At 35.8% G+C, this 18,253-nt stretch overlaps 1 protein-coding gene across 1 annotated transcript in view; it reads left to right on the plus strand.

The window, feature by feature from the left end:
• Window positions 1-6,751: 6,751 nt before the first annotated feature.
• Window positions 6,752-18,253, plus strand: part of LOC123546218 (hexokinase-2-like) — a 92,907-nt gene continuing 81,405 nt past the window's right edge. The window contains exon 1 of the mRNA XM_053550579.1: window positions 6,752-7,135. Coding sequence (XP_053406554.1) covers window positions 6,974-7,135 — 162 coding nt within the window. The 5' untranslated portion in view covers window positions 6,752-6,973. The remainder of the gene's footprint in view (window positions 7,136-18,253) is intronic.

Below are 18,253 nucleotides of genomic sequence, written 5' to 3' on the forward strand. Positions count from 1 at the left end.
TAGGAGGTAAGGATTAAAGAGGGGAAGGGTCTTGAAATATGTACATGTTTCCTTGCCACACATAGAATCTATCTGTTATATAGTGGACGCAACTTAACCCCGATGGTGACCTTTGTATTATAATACATAATGAGGCACAACCTATTACTGAAAAGGAGTGTACGTAAAACGCTTCACCTCTTTGCATACTACACTGTATACAAACTAATTTCATATAAATATACACGGCTACCCTAATCACTCCTTATTTCTACAATGAAATAATCGATATGAATAATCAGCCAAAGGTCAACCATCGCGGTCAACTTGCGACTACTATATCATGTCAGTATTTGCAAAAATGATATCCACTGAGTGTCAACTTGCATGTAATGAATTATTTAATTGCGTTTAATACCACATATATTGATATTTAAATGACAGATTTAATTGTCAGTCCATTTGCAACAGAAAAGGATTTTTACTCAGAGTTGTTAAGCAATGTTTTAACAAGAGTTTTCCTCCTTTACATAATTTCTGTAGAGTTTCAATCCTTAATTTGACAATCTTCTTGAGTAACTTAAGTTGTAAATTGAGTGATTTTATTGGTGTTTTTTGTTGTTGTTGTTGTTATTTTTTTCAAAAGTATTTGCTAACAATGTTACACAATTTGTATTTAACCCTTATCATGCTGGACATGATTTATTCTGCCTTTGCGACCAGTGTAGATCAAATGCAGTGCAGTCTGATCATAGTCTGCACTGATTGCCATTCAGTCAGTATCTTTTTGGTATGCACTCCTTTTAACAGTTAATGGTACTGTCTAAATTGAAAAATGGACAAGTTTATTACAGAAATTTAGTAGGGTAAAGGTTAAAAGGGATGTATAATGTTAACTGGCATTATGTCGAATTATAATTATGTGTATCACAAATTTTTAAAAGATCACAAAATACAGTTAACAAATAACCAGATAAAATTCATGCAGTCATGATTCAGTAGAGCTGTAGAAATTGTGCCGTTTTATAATTTCATTCCTAAATACTTGGAAGTTTTTATCAGAATAATAAGATGCTTTGAATACAATTTGTACGATGGTGTACATTTAATTGAAATACAGTTGAATCTCGATATATTGAACTCACTTAAATCTCAAAACTCCGGCTATCTTGGAGATATTGTCAAGTCCCGCCCCAAAAACATGTTTATAAAATATCATTTTAAGTCAAATTTCGGTTATCTCGAAGTAGTACGCTTGCTAGTGACAACGAGTTTCAACTGTATGGTATTAAGATTATATGAAAAACATTTCTTTTTTCTGCTTAAGCTGAAATTTGACTTTAATATTCTATTTATTATAAATATTCATTGTTTCAGTAGTCTTTGAAAAGAACCTAAGACTACCCCAGGAATTTCACCTGGGCAATGTAGACATTGTGTGTCAAGTCACTTTTACCCCAGCTTAAGCTGTAATATACTTTCAAAAAATCTTTGTGATAAGATGGACACTTGAAAATTTCAGATAGTTACATGTTCAGTAGTAACTAATAGTAAAATTCAAAAGTAATTGTATAAAAAAATGATTCAGTAAAACTTTTTATTTATAAAACACTGTTTTGCATGGTGGTGTAATTGGTGTTATTGTTAGAAAAATTCTACAGTATTAGTTACGAGCAGCAAAACTGAGGCAGCCCGCCCGCTTAGCTCAGTAGGTAAGAGCGTTGGTCTACGGATCGCGGGGTCGCGAGTTCGATCCTCGGGCGGGGCGCATGTTCTCCGTGACTATTTGATAAACGACATTGTGTCTGAAATCATTAGTCCTCCACCTCTGATAATTTGGTGAAGTTGGCAGTTACTTGCGGAGAACAGGTTTGTACTGGTACAGAATCAAGGAACACTGGTTAGGTTAACTGCCCGCCGTTACATGACTGAAATACTGTTGAAAAACGGCGTTAAACCCAAAACAAACAAACAAACAAAACTGAGGCATTTTGCTTTATTTTATATCATGTTCATGAAATATTCAAGGGGCTATACTTATATGTTAAGTCAAGTAGTCAGTTTTATTGATTACCTCCCATTACTTGGTAGTTGTTTGTCATCAAATCAAGGGGCTGCATTGCATATAAGGTAAGGTGAATAAATTTTACTGATTATCTCCCATTATGTTATATTACCTTAGAATTACCCGACTGGATTTTCACACACTTGTCACTTGATAACTAGATATATTACTATGCACAGCTCCCATAACTATTTACTTTCTAATAAAGTTATGCCCAGTTTCATTTTTGTAAAGATTTTGTATGCTCGTAAACTTGTTCACTACCTGACAAGCATCAGTCTCGCTCCGTTTTTTCACAGAGTTTAAGGTGCCCACACTCAGAAGGTCCTTTTCATCTTCAACAGTAAACGTCAAAATATGACTTCGTATGCATACAAAGTCAAAGGTCTCTATATGCTACTGTGACCTTCTTTTTTCTTTCTTTTTTTTTTGATATAGCTTGAGAAAACTTGTGTTTACCACCATCGGACTTAATATCTTCAGCGGTCAAAGGGTCAAGGTCACAGTGACCTTGAGATTGAAACTGGAGAATGCTTTGATCTAGACTGTCAGACTTCATCTAATGATTGGTTATGGAAAGTAGTGAAAGCTTAGGGGTTTATGACCATCAAATTTTATAGCATTATTGTCTTTGGTCAGTGGCTACTAGATCGGCTGTCTTAGAAAAGCTCTAGTTTCAACACTGGCTGAAAATTAAGTGTACTATATTATATTTATAATAATTGGCACATTCATGAATATAATTGGTAATTGTTCTATGTTCGGAAATGCCAAGTGGGCCAGTCCATATCAGATTGAATCCTATAAAAGTTGTTTTTAACGTTAAAAAAAGTCTTCAAGGCTGGTATTAAATATACAATGTTTATATACATTTTTGCCAATGACATTTACACTGTTTGCCAAGAGATTAGTTCACCTTGCCAAAATTTGGATGTGCCAAAAACGTGAACTTAATAAGACAGTGAATTCTAGTGTGTTTGTTATGATGCAAGGCGTTGTTTTAGAAAAAACATAATTTATTTAACATTCCACATAGGGATCATTACTCACGATTTCCTTTGGTACTACAGTAGAAGATATTCCCATTACCTAGCTTGATGAGAGAAAAACATGGACTAAACTATCTATAATTATGTTTGTCTTTCCAGTATATGTTTCCCATTCTGTTAAAAGTTTGGCATTTAAATTGAATGATAGACCCTAGGCTAATAAAAACAAAAAACAAAAAAGATTCTTTAGAAACACTCTAAGGAATTAAATTCACTGCTCAGTCTGATTGGACAATTTATTATTGTTTTCTAGGATGATAGGAAGCCTCATTCTGAGATAGTTCCGTCATGTTGTTTTTTATTCTCAGAAAGCTGTCATTATGTCAGAATAGCTTCCAGGAATTTAAACCGGTTGTTGTTTTGGAAATTTCTTGGTATTGTTTATATGTCTGAAAACACTTCCACAGTTTGTTTCAGTTCATTTTGTGGCAATGTTTCAATTGACTTTTCATAGTTGCATGAAGTAGGTTCCTTTATGAATGGCATTACCTAACTCAAGGTAACCGGTCGTTGACATTGCACAGACTGAGCTACTTGTTACTTCTGTCAGATTGTGATGTCTGACATTGTATCATCCGTTTAGCTATCTGTGACTTCCCTCAGATAGTAATGTCCGACACTGTATCTTCTAAGCTACTTGTTACTTCTGTCTGAGATAGTGATGCCTGACATTATAATCCTCTAAGCTACCTGTAGCTTCCCTGAGATTGTGATGCCTGACATTGTATTCTCTAAGCCACCTGTAGCTTCCCTGAGATTGTGATGCCTGACATTGTATTCTCTAAGCCACCTGTAGCTTCCCTGAGATTGTGATGCCTGACATTGTATTCTCTAAGCCACCTGTAGCTTCCCTGAGATTGTGATGCCTGACAATGTATCCTGTAAGCTACTTGTGATTTCCCTCAGATTGCGATGCCTGACATTGTATCCTGTAAGCTACTTGTGACTTACCTCAGATTGTGATGCCTGACATTGTATTTTCTAAGCTACTTGTGACTTCCCTCAGATTGCGATGCCTGACATTGTATCCTGTAAGCTACTTGTGACTTCCCTCCAATTGTGATGCCTGACATTGTATCCTGTAAGCTACTTGTGACTTCCCTCAGATTGCGATGCCTGACATTGTATCCTGTAAGCTACTTGTGACTTCCCTCAGATTGCGATGCCTGACATTGTATCCTGTAAGCTACTTGTGACTTCCCTCAGATTGCGATGCCTGACATTGTATCCTGTAAGCTACTATTGACTTCCCTCAGATTGTGATGCCTGACATTGTATCCTGTAAGCTACTATTGACTTCCCTCAGATTGTGATGCCTGACATTGTATCCTGTAAGCTACTTGTGACTTCCCTCAGATTGTGATGCCTGACATTGTATCCTGTAAGCTACTTGTGACTTCCCTCAGATTGTGATGCCTAGCATTATATCCTGTAAGCTACTTGTGACTTCCCTCAGATTGTGATGTCTGACATTGTATTTTCTAAGCTACTTGTGACTTCCCTCATATAGTGATGTCTGACATTGTATTCTCTAAGCTACTTGTGACTTCCCTCAGGTAGTGATATCTGACATTGTATTCTCTAAGCTACTTGTGACTTCCCTCAGATAGTGATGTCTGACATTGTATTCTCTAAGCTACTTGTGACTTCCCTCAGATAGTGATGTCTGACATTGTATTCTCTAAGCTACTTGTGACTTCCCTCAGATAGTGATGTCTAGCATTGTCTCTAAGCTACTTGTGACTTCCCTCAGATAGTGATGCCTAGCATTGTCTCTAAGCTACTTGTGACTTCCCTCAGATAGTGATGTCTGGCATTGTATTCTCTAAGCTATTTATGACTTCCCTCAAATTATGATGCCTGACATTGTATCCTCTAAGCTACTTGTGGCTTCTCTCAGATAGTGATGCCTAAGTGTCTCACTCTCAGTGTTGTCTCCAGTATGTAGTTCCAAGCCAAATCTTGAGCCTCTGTAGACATTGGCTTCTTGTAGCTTTAAATAGGACTCACAGATCTCTGTTCAGAATGAGCTTTTAGTATTATTGATCGTCAGGTGTTCATCATCCATAATTTATACATAAACATATTTCCCTGAAACTACTAGTCAGAATTACACCAAACTTTGCCGATAGCATCATGGCAGGTCTGCTCTTCTTTTTGTCTTCACCCCTTTTTGGGACTGATTATAATCAGAGCTAAAGATAGAGATACCTTTAAACAACATCTCATGAACTGCTTGATAGATCTTCATTAAACCTGATCTATAGCTTGCTCATAAAGTCCTCTGCTAAATTTCTTCAAAGAGGTTAGTTGGCCCCTCATAGGAGCCACTAAAGCTAGAAATATGTTTAAATGATGTTTTACCTTATACGCTCTTTGGAGAATTTTCATTAAACTCGGTCCAAAAGCATCTTCTAAAATCCCCTCTCAGATTTGTTGAAATAGGGGCACTTGATCTGTTTCATGTTTTTTATACTAAACACAGTTGTGACAATTCATAATTCTGTGTGCCATTAATTATATTCAACAGGCTGGTAACATTGCCCGATCGGGCTTATGACACAAAAAGTAATATTTCTTGACAAATAATGAAGATATTTCTTTCAAACTTGATCCATTTATTAAGCATTACATATAATGCTTATCAAGGTAGAAGTAACTTTGTTGCCTTCAGTTTAGTTAGAATTACTTCCCTTTTTCAGATTTTTATGATGCATAATTTTTGAAGTCCAAAAATATAATGTTTTAATGCAATGTTTAAAACAGAAAAGGGTTCAATGGCTTTCTAGTGCTCCAAACTTGTGCGTAATACCTTTATTCTATATATTTAGGGTAAATACTTTGTTTCTAGTGCAGATGTATGAGCAATTTTTTTAGGACTAACATTTCTCTATAATGTTGTAAGTGAAAACAAAGTAAAATGTTTTCATTCATGTACTAGCGCAATGATTTAGAGCATTAGAAAGCCATTTAACCCTTTTTTGTATTAAACTTGGCATTAGAACATTGTTTTTTTGGACTTCAAAGATTATGTGTCATAAAAATCTGAAAAGGGGAAATAATTCTACCAAAACTGAAGGCAAATAAGTTATTTTTATTCTAGTTTGTATCATTTGTTATGCTTAACAAATGGACCAAGTTTGAAAGAAATATCTTCATTATTTTTCAAGAAATATTACTTTTTGTGTCATAAGCCCGATCGGGCAATGTTACCAGCCTATTCAAGGTCAAATAGTCAATGTCAGGTGAGCAACTTAAGGTTGTATTATGGCCCTAAATTTCATCGGGTATTTATTATTATGTTATATAGATATAACTGGTTTAGACAGTTAAAGGACCAGAAGCAAAAAGAAAAAAGAAAGAAAAAAATGTGTAAAAAGATTTGATAGTGCAACTTGAAAAAAAAACCTGCTCATTTTCAATTCAACTTGTTTACTTTGAAAAACTAGATGTAAAATGTCACTCAAAAAACATATAGAAAACAAACAATGTTTACTTGCATTTTTGTCAATCTTCCATTTTCTTGGAAATTATATTTGCCAATTTCCATGTCAGATAATTATATAAGCAGGCTTCTTTAAGGCTGTCAGTTATTCAGGTTAGCTCCGCCTCCTCCTATACACATGTATTGGTTTGATATTATATATCTGTGGCAAGTGTGTACCACATTTCATTCACTGCATACAAATCCAATATTCAATACAAACTAACTACTTTATAAAACAGACTTGACATTTACAAAGTACCAGAAGGAATTAAAAGTCTGATTGACTTGAGATATTGTGGAGAAAAGTTTTAAAGGAAATAAAAAAGCAGAACATTTTTTAAACAATTTGATTTGTACGTAATTTTATAATACAAGGAAAATAAATAATTAAAAATGGCAAGCTGTGGTGTATTAGATGAGGAAATGTTGGACATGAACTCGCCAGAGCTTCAGGCTGTGAAAAACAGCCTCAAGGACCAGAACATGAAGGTTGGCATGCACCAGATCCTCAAGGCCCTTGTGAAGATGATGCCGCAGAATATCGAGGACACACTTGTGAGTAAACACAGACTTGTACCATTTCTCAGTTCAACACTGTCTAAGTATAAAGTAACTTTCGATTTTGGGTTTCAATCCACCACTTCATCTGATCATTCCATTAGAGAATCACTGACAGCAGATTTAGGGTTTGAACCTGGAACCCAGGTGTCAACAAAGTCCCTGCCGCCATATTATTGTCTTAATTTTTGGCTTTTTTCAGTGTTGATTCTTCACAGTCTGTCTATCTGTTTGTCAAGTTATTTATCTGTGTGGGTACTGGTTGCATCATCACTGTTTCTTGTCACTTTTATTGAAGGCAGACTTGTTACTGGGGATATTGATTTTGTTGATGACTCAAACTAATAATGTAAATTTGCATTTGCCACTACCAGAATTCTGTGAATTCGAGTCATTAAACCTTAAGCTTTTGACTTTTATGTAATTTGTTTGGCAAAGGCAAAAGAAAAGTTATGCCAGATTGCTTTAACAGTATCATTCTATATATTATGCTGTGGTTGCTATAGAAACTATCTGAAAATAAACAAAACAAAGTGCAGAAAATAATCAAGTACTGGAATAAACTGATCAGTTCCTGAAACAGTACACTAAGTTAAGGTTATGTGTCTTTAACCTTGACAGTGGCCATTTAAATTTAGTAACCGGTCAGTAGCTTAATTAACCACTTGGACGTTTAGGGACAAGCGATAACTTTTGACTGTCACTGTCCCTGTTAAAGGGATGGCAGCTATAAAATATAAGATCATAGAATATTTAGCCGTCCTGATAAAGAAGATACAAGTCTCTGAAATATTAAATGTTGTATTTACTAGATTTCAGCAGTGAAGTAAGACTTGACTATTTTAAACTTCATATTTTGCTGATTCTGCAGATATTTTTTGTTTTCTTTTGTTTTTTTTGCTGCTGATGTTTTTAAAATATTAGATTTCAATGAATCAATGCCTTTGTTTACAATTTAGTGATGTAAAGGGGTGTGACAGCAGGCAGCAATCTGATTGGCTAATATCTTAGAGGTGCGCCACTTTCACATCAAATCAGATAAGAAAACCACTTACTCAAGTACGTTGAGGTTAGGTTTTAGATTGCATCATTTAAGTGTATTTATGTTTAATTTCACATGAAATAGTTATGAACTATATTACAAATGATTAACTAGTACTAAAACCTTAAGTAAAGCATGTAAATACACAAATATAGAACAAAACTGTTATTGCTTGAATTAATGGGAATTGTTGCAAGCATCAAGTAATTAATGTTGGTGTTGATGTCTTAATTGACATGCAACACAGCTATTGCAATATATTTTTAGAAACTTGAAGGTCATGAAAAAGAGGAAGAAGGTCAAGTTTATAGTGTCTGTGTTTTACCTTCACATAAAGGTGATCTTGAGAGAAAAAAAGATCTGCTATTTTGCATGTTTTCTTATAACGCAGAAAAGATCGAGGAAAACAAAAAGTATTAATTAAGATATTTTATGTTAATAGTCATATGTTAGACATACCAGGGTTTTTTCTGGCTAATTTGGGAACATAGCCTATACCCCTAAAATTGGTAATTTTGACGTGTAAATGTTCCAAATTTGGAAATATTTAGTCCCATAGAATATAGTAAGGAAGTGTTTAAGCACTTTCTCATACACTTGTTTCACATTGTAGAACCTCTTTAACATACTTACATTACAAAATTGTCCATAATTGGTCATTTTTTGTGCAATTTTGATGATTTTTTTTTTTTTCAGAATATAGATTGGGAATTTTTGCACTCATTTTCGGAAAAATACATACTTTTTGGCATTGGGAATATAGCCGAATAACGGCTTTAAAAACGGCCGAAAAAAAACCCTGCATACAATCGTTTGGGTTTTTTTTGTACATAAACGCTGAATAAAAGAAATATGGAAAAACATATAATGTAAATACAAAGCATCAAGGTCAGAAACAAACAATAAGGGAACAGGAGGGAAAATTGATCGAAAAGAAATGACCTGAAAAATAATGCTCATGAAGGTTCGAACGTAATACAAAAGAATTTGATGATCTGCTATGGGTACGTGTATTTTAATACCTGACTGAGCTATTTTGCCATTATACATACTGGGCTGTTTGTGTCGGAAACACGTTTATCATTGGGGATTAGTATATGTCTAGCACCAGTGTGACAGAAGATTTGTTGGAGTGACACTAAACCTATCAACAACAACGAACTTGTAGTAGATTGGCCAGTACAGGTTTGATTTTAAGAAGCTTTATACTCTCCTTACTAATTTGAAACATTGTTAGATTTGCATTGTATTGGTGTTGTGAGGAGAAGTTGTCCCTCTGTTGTTGATCTTAAAATGTGATTATAGGCAGTCACACGTACACTACAAAAAAAAGCCCAAACATTTTGTTTAAATATGAAATAGAAATGAACAAGCAGTATGATCTTACTCCAGTCAGACCTGTACCCTTATGCTGGACACGATTGATTCTGCCTTTGCGACCAGTGTAGATCATGATCTGCACTGATCACTATTCAGTCGGTATCTTTTTGGTAAACACCCCTTTTAAAAGTTGATGGTACTGTCCAAATTGAAAGTTGGACAAGTTCAATATAGAAATTTAGCAGGGTAAGGGTTAATTAAGCAGCCAGTCAAGGGAATTACAAAGTCTGGCTGTTTAAGGCAGGTGGCTGCTTAAGACAAGTTAAAATTAGAACAACAAATCTGTTTGTAAAGTTAAGTAACTGACTGTTTAAAGCAAGTGGCTGCTACAGGTGGTATAACTGCTACAAGTTGCTGCCACATACAGGTGGTATAACTGCTACAAGTTGCTGCCACATACAGGTGGTATAACTGCTACAAGTGGCTGCCACGTACAGGTGGTTGCTAAGGCAGGTTCAGCTGTAAATTTTTTAAATAAAAATACAACGACTTATCTGTACTTTAATGTTAAGTGTTTTCATTTTATTGATCGTGTCTGTTTTGACGTCAGTGTGTCGTTCATTTATTGAACATAACATTTTTGCATGACTGAATTTCCGTCATTATCGTAAAAATCTTGAATAATTTATTTTTGTGAAAAGATGGTATTTTGAAAGTTTTTGATGTTGAATTGCGAAGTGAAAATTCATCTGATTTAAAAGAAAATGTAAACATTATTGAACAGTGAGAAGCAGATGATATTGAAATGTCTGTTGGATATGATAAAAGGGTTATTATACTTGCTACATTTCTATAATGAACTTGTCCATCTTTCATTTTAGACAGTCCCATTAACTGCTAAAAGGGGTGCTTACCAAAAAGATACTGACTGAATGGCAAACAGTGCAGATCTTGATCAGACTGCATGGATGTGCAGTGTTTAGTGTTAACTACTATAAGTCTGCCATGTGAGATCAATTTGTGCATCCAAATTTGAAACCATTTGGTCTGGTAGAATCTTGCTTACATGCAATACTTCAGTAAAACTTCTGTGTTAAAAAGGGACACTATTTTAACAAATAAAAGTTTGAATTATGTAACTTGCCTTGAAATGTCATCTTTTGATGCCGAAAGACGTGTGAAGTTTGAAAGCATTTGGCCAAAGACTTTTAGAAAGCTGCTTACTTGTAAAACTTCTGTGCCACAAACGCTGCTGCCAAAAAGGGTGGCATTAAAAGCTTCTATATTTGAAAACCTAATACGCCCAATTTGAGTGCAGGAGGTCGTGGTTTCGCTCCCTGGTCGCATCTTATCAAATGTATAATAGGGTACTAGTAACTTTCTCATTTGGCGCTCAACATTAAGAGGATAGCACTCATGTCCTAGATCTACAGGGTGATTATCCAGTGAGGCAGCACTATAAAGTTGGGCATTATGCTCACTGCTACAAGTAGACGCTGTCTTTTACATGACTGAAAAATTGTTGAAAAAGATGCTAAATCCAAACATACATCATTGAACATTGCAGTTAGTCAAGTTAAAAAACTTGTTTGAAATTGCGAACTTTTCGAAGCATGCAAAGTCAAGACACCATGACACCATCAGTACATCATTTCTAACTTGATATTTGATGTCCACAACAGTAAAGCAACACTAAGTCTTGATAGTCCAACCATCGAAGAATTTTCAGTATCTGATTGAAGTTGAATACAAGATTTCATTATGCTTTGTGAAATACAAGCTGTGTTTCCTTTAGACAGAAAATTTGTAGGTATATAACACACAAAGATACTCCTTAAGCTGTGATAAAAACTTCAAAAAAAACCATCCTTTTTTCATACAAAAATGTAGATTTGTAACTTTTGAACATGAAGTGATCAACTCCACCACTGGTGTAACTTCCTGTAGGCACTTTTAATTGGCATGTGCCTACACATTTCTCTCAAAAATGAAAAATATGAAAATGCTAAATCTGCAACAAAAATTGAATGGTAAGAGGGGTAGATGTGTATGATGAAAACTTTATTACAAAGGATTAAAAGGCCTGGAAATAGCTACATTCATGTTACTTCTTTCAAAAAATCTCAGTATTGTGAGGGGAGGGGACACCCCTCCCATACACACCAGTCATTCATCACAACTGCACCATCATGCTTACAACCATGTTCAGTGTTCCCACTCAGATTTTTTTTCAGGGGTAAACTTACCCCCTGGGTACAAAAACTGGGGGTAAAACACAAATTTTGGGGGTATGAAAATTCAAGATCAAATTTTCCATGCTTAAGGCTATACATAAAACAACAAACACATAGTTTGAACGGTAGCTACAAAGTGCTTTAATTTTCAGGTCACATGTACATGTTTAAAAAATCATATGACCGATGACATGTTATTTTGTATACTCTTGCAGACGAGACAGTTCCCGGGGACCCAGATGTTAAGATCGGTAACCATTTAATAAGTGTACATTCATTTACCAATGCGTTATAAGATACAACCCGTCTACATTTTTGACGTCAGAGAGCTGTAAGCCAATGGATTCGCAGATGGCGCACTGCGGCAGTATTTCCAAGGTTTATTTTTGTACACATAGCGTGGGATTCCAGCTTAGCGGATTCGTCCCCGGCAGTTTCGTACGCGCGCGATCTCGCACCGAGTAAAAAATTCTTGCGTGAATTTTATTTTTATTACGTGATTTACGTAGTATTTTATGTGAGTGGGAACTCTGATGTTACAGTTAGTGCATTATCGTGATCGACTCCAACAAATAAACAAGGAACACTAGCATTCTCAGACTACTATTTGACAGTGCCATACATGCAAAAGTTGTTGCCCTATCCTCTACAGATCCAGGGCCAGATGCGCGCGCCCCCCCCGCAACACCGACAAAAAAAAATTAGGGGAGTTACTCTCCAATGCCTCAAGATTTAGACCAAAATATGCACCAGAGGCCACTGTTTCATACCTGTATTTCAAAATCCCGCCCCCCCCAAAGCCCCCACTAAAATGACAGGGATACCCCCTCCCATACATCAAAGTTTAGACCTAAAAATGCACTAGAGCCCAGGATTTCATACCCGTGTTTCAAAATTTTCCAGGGGGAGAGCCCCCTGATACCCCCTAAAATGATGGGAGTACCCTTCCAGTACCTCAAAATTTAGACAAAAAGTGCATCAGAGACCACCATTTCATACATGTATATCAAAAACTTTCAGGGGATAATCCCTCACTCTTCCCCCAACACGGACAGAGGTCTTCCTCGACGTACCTACCTCCTCTCGGCACTGTGCATCTGACGCATGTTAGACACCTTTGTTCTAAACTTGTGCCCCCTCAGTAAAATATTTCTGGATCCGGGCCTGCCACACCCCTTCTCCCCCACACACTGCTAAAGGTCATTGAGCTTAACACAAAACACTCCCTGTGTTACATAATTCTGGTATTTCATCATCAATGCTCTCAGAGACACATGAGTCTGAGAGAACTATTGGAATTTTCTGAAGTTAGCCAATATTATACAGACTGGAACTGTTTACATGAATTCTGGATATGCCCTTAACCTTGATAATCTCTTGAACCAGTCAGTTGATTAATTTTTCTCAATGGTGGAAGCCATATTGGTCACTCCTGAGACTTGTTATTTGCCGGTTTAGTGCTGTATTTTGTTGCTTAATCTAAACTAAGCTAGGTTACTTTAACATTGTAGAAGAACAAAAAATACACAGGTTTAAACGTGGGTTTTGAAATTGGAGAAGTAATTTCAAAATACATGCTGTGAGATACATGCCAAACAGCATATGTAATTAAAGTAGCACTAAATGAAACAGTGTTTTTTTCACAGGTGTTTAAATACAGTTATGGTTCAGTGTTTAGTTTAAGTTTGTAAAGTGTTAGACACCGAAAGGTTACAAGTTAACATATAGACATATAAATTATGTTAACACTTGGCTTTTGACAGAAGCTATAGCAGCAGAATCTCAGGAGTTTTTCTAATACAAGGAAAGTGTGGGAGTAATTTTTCTACAGAACTATATACTAGTGGTAAATAGGTTATCATAACTAAGGTGAATCATTGCGGCAAACCCAGTGTTTACTGTTTATTGATTGTATGCATGTATTCATTCAGTAATTGGGAATACAAGAGTTGAAATTATTTATTCGACCTCTGTTCAGGATATATTAATTTAAATTACATTAGTTAGTAGGAAACGGTTATATTGTCTTTACTATAAATGCTTTACTATTAAACGCCAGTGTAAACAAATAACAACATACTTGACCATCCTTTAAACATTTTGGAGACTTATATTCGGGGATTGTAATTGTGTGTAAAGAAAGCTGTGGTTACTACACATTAACGTAACATAACATTAAAGTCAGTGACATAGTAAGATTACTTAACCTATATGCAGGAGGTTTACAACAACGCTTATATTATATTTTAAAGTTTGGATTAAGAGAGATCAAATTTTGTGCTAAAATACTTGTATAAAATTTATAATTGAAAAGAGCACTATAATTCGGATATATAGCAATAGACAGAAATGTCAGCAGGTGTCAAGGTGGCCCATCCACCATTTAACAGATCTCAGAGTGAAAAGGTTGTGGATATGGTGGACGCTGCAAGGAGACAAAGACCCAAATTAAAACGTTCGTTAAGTGCAAATGTCAGACTTAATATAGAAGAAAAACGGAGACAGGTTGGTATGACTGCAAATTCATTATGACTAATCTGGGTTTCTTGACAACCTTGAGATTTTCATGCTTTCATGTTTTTTATCTATGTTTTTTAATGGGATAGATAAACAGTTAAATGGTTGAGGAAAATGAAGATTTGGAAAGGTTGAACAGAATAACTGTTGTAACTAAGAATGTTTTTGAAGTATATTGTATGATTTTGTATGAAAAGATGAGTACTATATATATTGTTCAAACTGATGATGTTTCACTCTACTTTTTGAGCAAATAAAGCTTTGAGTAGAGGTGTGATGGTGTGATGCCTTTTTATTAGAAATTTCACCAGTAATCTTTGCAGAGACAAACTGAACTTGATAATGTAGAGATAGTACCTAAGTTTTTCAAATCATAGGTTTGAAGTTAAAAAGCTTTGAAATGAAGAGAAACGTCCATATATTTCTCAAAAACAGAAATATAGACAATATTTTAACCAGAAGTGCGGAGTTATGAGCATTTAATATTTTCATGATAACGAAAATTTTGTGATCAAGGAAATGTAACTCTTCTTGAACATGGAGAGCATAAACATCAAAGGGACATAATATAGTCAATATTTTCTAATTGGGTGCATTTGATTTAACATTCAACTTTGATCTGGATTGCTAAATAATGATCCATGATACTGTGTGCTAAAAATTTAGAACATCTGGAACAGTCTATTAACAGCAAAACTATGCTTTAGCAGAATCTAAATAGAGTTAAGCTCTAACTGGGACTCGAACCCAGGACCTCTCACCCCTAAGGCAGACACTCTACCACTTCCCTATAACAGCAGTAGCTAATAGCTATGCAGTTTAATTGCTGGATTACATTGCGTGAACTGGAACAATAATCGGTGAACTCCGGATTATCGGCGTATTCGCTTTGTTACCTAACGGCAATTTTTGTGTAAAGAAAAAATATAATCTAATGCTGCCAACGTCATAATTGGTCAAATGTGCCCAAATTTCTCTGACGTGTTGTTCAGAGTATGAACTTACTAACTGGCAGTACCAGTAAAATATTACTTACACTGAATCTTTTATATTTGCCCTTTTTGCAGCTGCCGAACGGCAAAGACGATGAGATTTGTCCAAATATAAGTAATTATTTTACCAGTTTTGAGAGGATTTCAATTGATGGGAAATTACAGTTACAAACTAAATACCTTTCTGCAACACATGGAGTCATTAGCATTCACTGTCAATCAGTATTATGACTGAGATCGACTGTCATTCATTCATTTCAAAGTTTCATAGACAGAGTCCGTTGTTTACATTTTTATCGTAACCGGTGCACTTGTAAAAATCACTTTAGTTTGAAAAATCAAAGTATGCGAAGAGCTATGGTACGGTCTCTAGATAATGTCTAATAATATTTCTAGTAATTATGTAAGGTGTTTTGCTATAGAGATGGCAGATTTTGTGAAAAATCTCAATTTCTGGTTTTATGTGGAGAACAGGTTAGTACTGGTGCAGATTCAAGGAATACTGGTTTGGTCAACGGTCTGCTGTTACATGACTTAACTTGCTTAAATGAGCTGCGTCATGAGAAAGCCAGCATAGTGGATTTGCGACCAGCATGGATTCAGACCAGCCTGCGCATCCGCGCAGTCTGGTCAGGATCCATGCTGGTCGCCAACGGTTTCTCTAATTGCAGTTAGACTTTAAAAGCGAACAGCATGGATCCTGACCAGACTGCACGGATGCACAGGCTGGTCTGGATCCATGCTGGTCGCAAACCCACTATGTTGGTTTTCTCATGGCACGGCTCAAATATTGTTGAAAATGATGTTAAAACCCATGCAAATAAACAATTTCCTGTCGGCTACAAACAGTTTCCTGTTCATTTTAAACTTTTTTTGAGAAATGATTGAGGATAATGGTTATGACTCAGGGCAACAATTTCAACATGTGAGAATAAACCACAAGAGCTAACTCTTATACAAATACATGCATTGCAACACTGGTTTCACTAAACTAATAATAGTTATGCATTGCGTGCAAAGCTTGTATCTCTAATTAAATCCAACACATATACTCAGATGGCTAAAATGATAAATATTACCAGCAATATCTTGAAGATCTATTATTATACTTGCAGCTGTTTCGAGCATTATATAATATATGTACCAGAAATAAAACTTCTTGTTGGGAGGATGAACAAATTCAGCAGTAAATCCCATCTCAAGTCTTCTGGATCAGCTGTCATAAGCTGACATTCTTGGCCAGTTTAGCATACAATTTATTAATTTACTAATTACAACAAACACGCGCACTCTTCATGTAGTAGTTTTAACAAAAGTGAATGAAAGATGGTTTAAGTGAGGAATGTACAAAACCAGTTGGCTAGTAAATCAAACTTCCTTCTCATTTGTTTAGTTGTCAAAAGCTCTAGCTACAAACTTAGCCAGTAGGGTCTAATTTATATAAAAAATGTGAAATTTAGCCAAATATAAGCCAAGAGCTAAGCCATAAACAGGTTACAGCTAGACAGCATGTTCACAGCAGATGTGAAGTCATAACTTATAATTGTTCTGATATCATCCTGATAGTTGCAGTGTTTTATCTTCTAATGAAAAGCAGATGTTCAGAGTATTGCCTACTGTTCAAAGAAAAATGTAATGAAAAGCATATGTTCAAAGTATTGCCTACTGTTCAAAGAAAAATGCCTGTATTTTGTATGTACCTAACCTGTTGCATAACTGTACCACAGTTACCACTGGCATTTAAAATGGGTTTCGCTGGCTGTTGCCATTGCATTTTGTACTGGAATGTTTTTCTCGGACTTTAAATACCATTGTATCTTTATACTTTATCACTCACTATTAGTTACCATTGCATTCTCTACAGGGCTGTTACCAAATGTTACATTTTGTACTGGAATAGATTTCTCTGTCGTTTCTCTGTCCTAAACCGTAACGTTTTGTAAGGGAATGGGTTTCTCCAGCTTTTAATACCATTGCATTTTTAGACTGGAATGTATATCTCCAATTTTTAATATCGCTGCTTTTTGTCTTGGTATGGGTTTCTCTGGCTATTTACATTGCATTTTGTACTTGAATTGGTTTCTCTGGCTACTGCCATTGTGTTTTTTACTTAAATGGGTTTCTCTGGCTATTGCCAATGTGTTTTGTACTTGAATGGGTTTCTCTGGCTATTGCCATTGTGTTTTGTTCTTGAGTGGGTTTCTCTGGCTATTGCCATTGCATTTTGCACTGGAATAGGTTTCTCTGGCTATTGCTATTGTGTTTTGTAATTGAATGGGTTTCTCTGGCTATCGACATTGCATTTTGCACTGGAATGGGTTTCTCTGGCTAACGCCATTGCATTTTGCACTGAAATGAGTTTCTCTGGCTATCGCCATTGCACTGAAATGAGTTTCTCTGGCTATCGCCATTGCATTTTGCACTGAAATGAGTTTCTCTGGCTATTGCCATTGCATTTTGCACTGGAATGGGTTTCTCTGGCTATTGCCATTGCATTTTGCACTTGAATGGGTTTCTCTGCAGCTATTGCCATTGCATTTTGCACTGGAATGGGTTTCTCTGGCTACTGCCATTGTGTTTTTTACTTGAATGGGTTTCTCTGGCTACCGCCATTGCATTTTGTACTTGAATTGGTTTCTGTGGCTACTGCCATTGTGTTTTTTACTTGAATGGGTTTCTCTGGCTATTGCCAATGTGTTCTGTACTTGAATGGGTTTATCTAGCTACTGCCATTGTGTTTTTTTACTTGAATGGGTTTCTCTGGCTATTGCCATTGCATTTTGTACTTGAATTGGTTTCTCTGGCTACTGCCATTGTGTTTTTTACTTGAATGGGTTTCTCTGGCTATTGCCAATGTGTTTTGTACTTGAATGGGTTTCTCTGGCTACTGCCATTGTGTTTTTTACTTAAAGTGGTTTCTCTGGCTATTGCCATTGCATTTTGTACTTGAATTGGTTTCTCTGGCTACTGCCATTGTGTTTTTACTTGAATGGGTTTCTCTGGCTATTGC

This window comes from Mercenaria mercenaria, chromosome 9 (genome assembly GCF_021730395.1).
Source record: "Mercenaria mercenaria strain notata chromosome 9, MADL_Memer_1, whole genome shotgun sequence".
Lineage (NCBI taxonomy): Eukaryota > Metazoa > Mollusca > Bivalvia > Venerida > Veneridae > Mercenaria > Mercenaria mercenaria.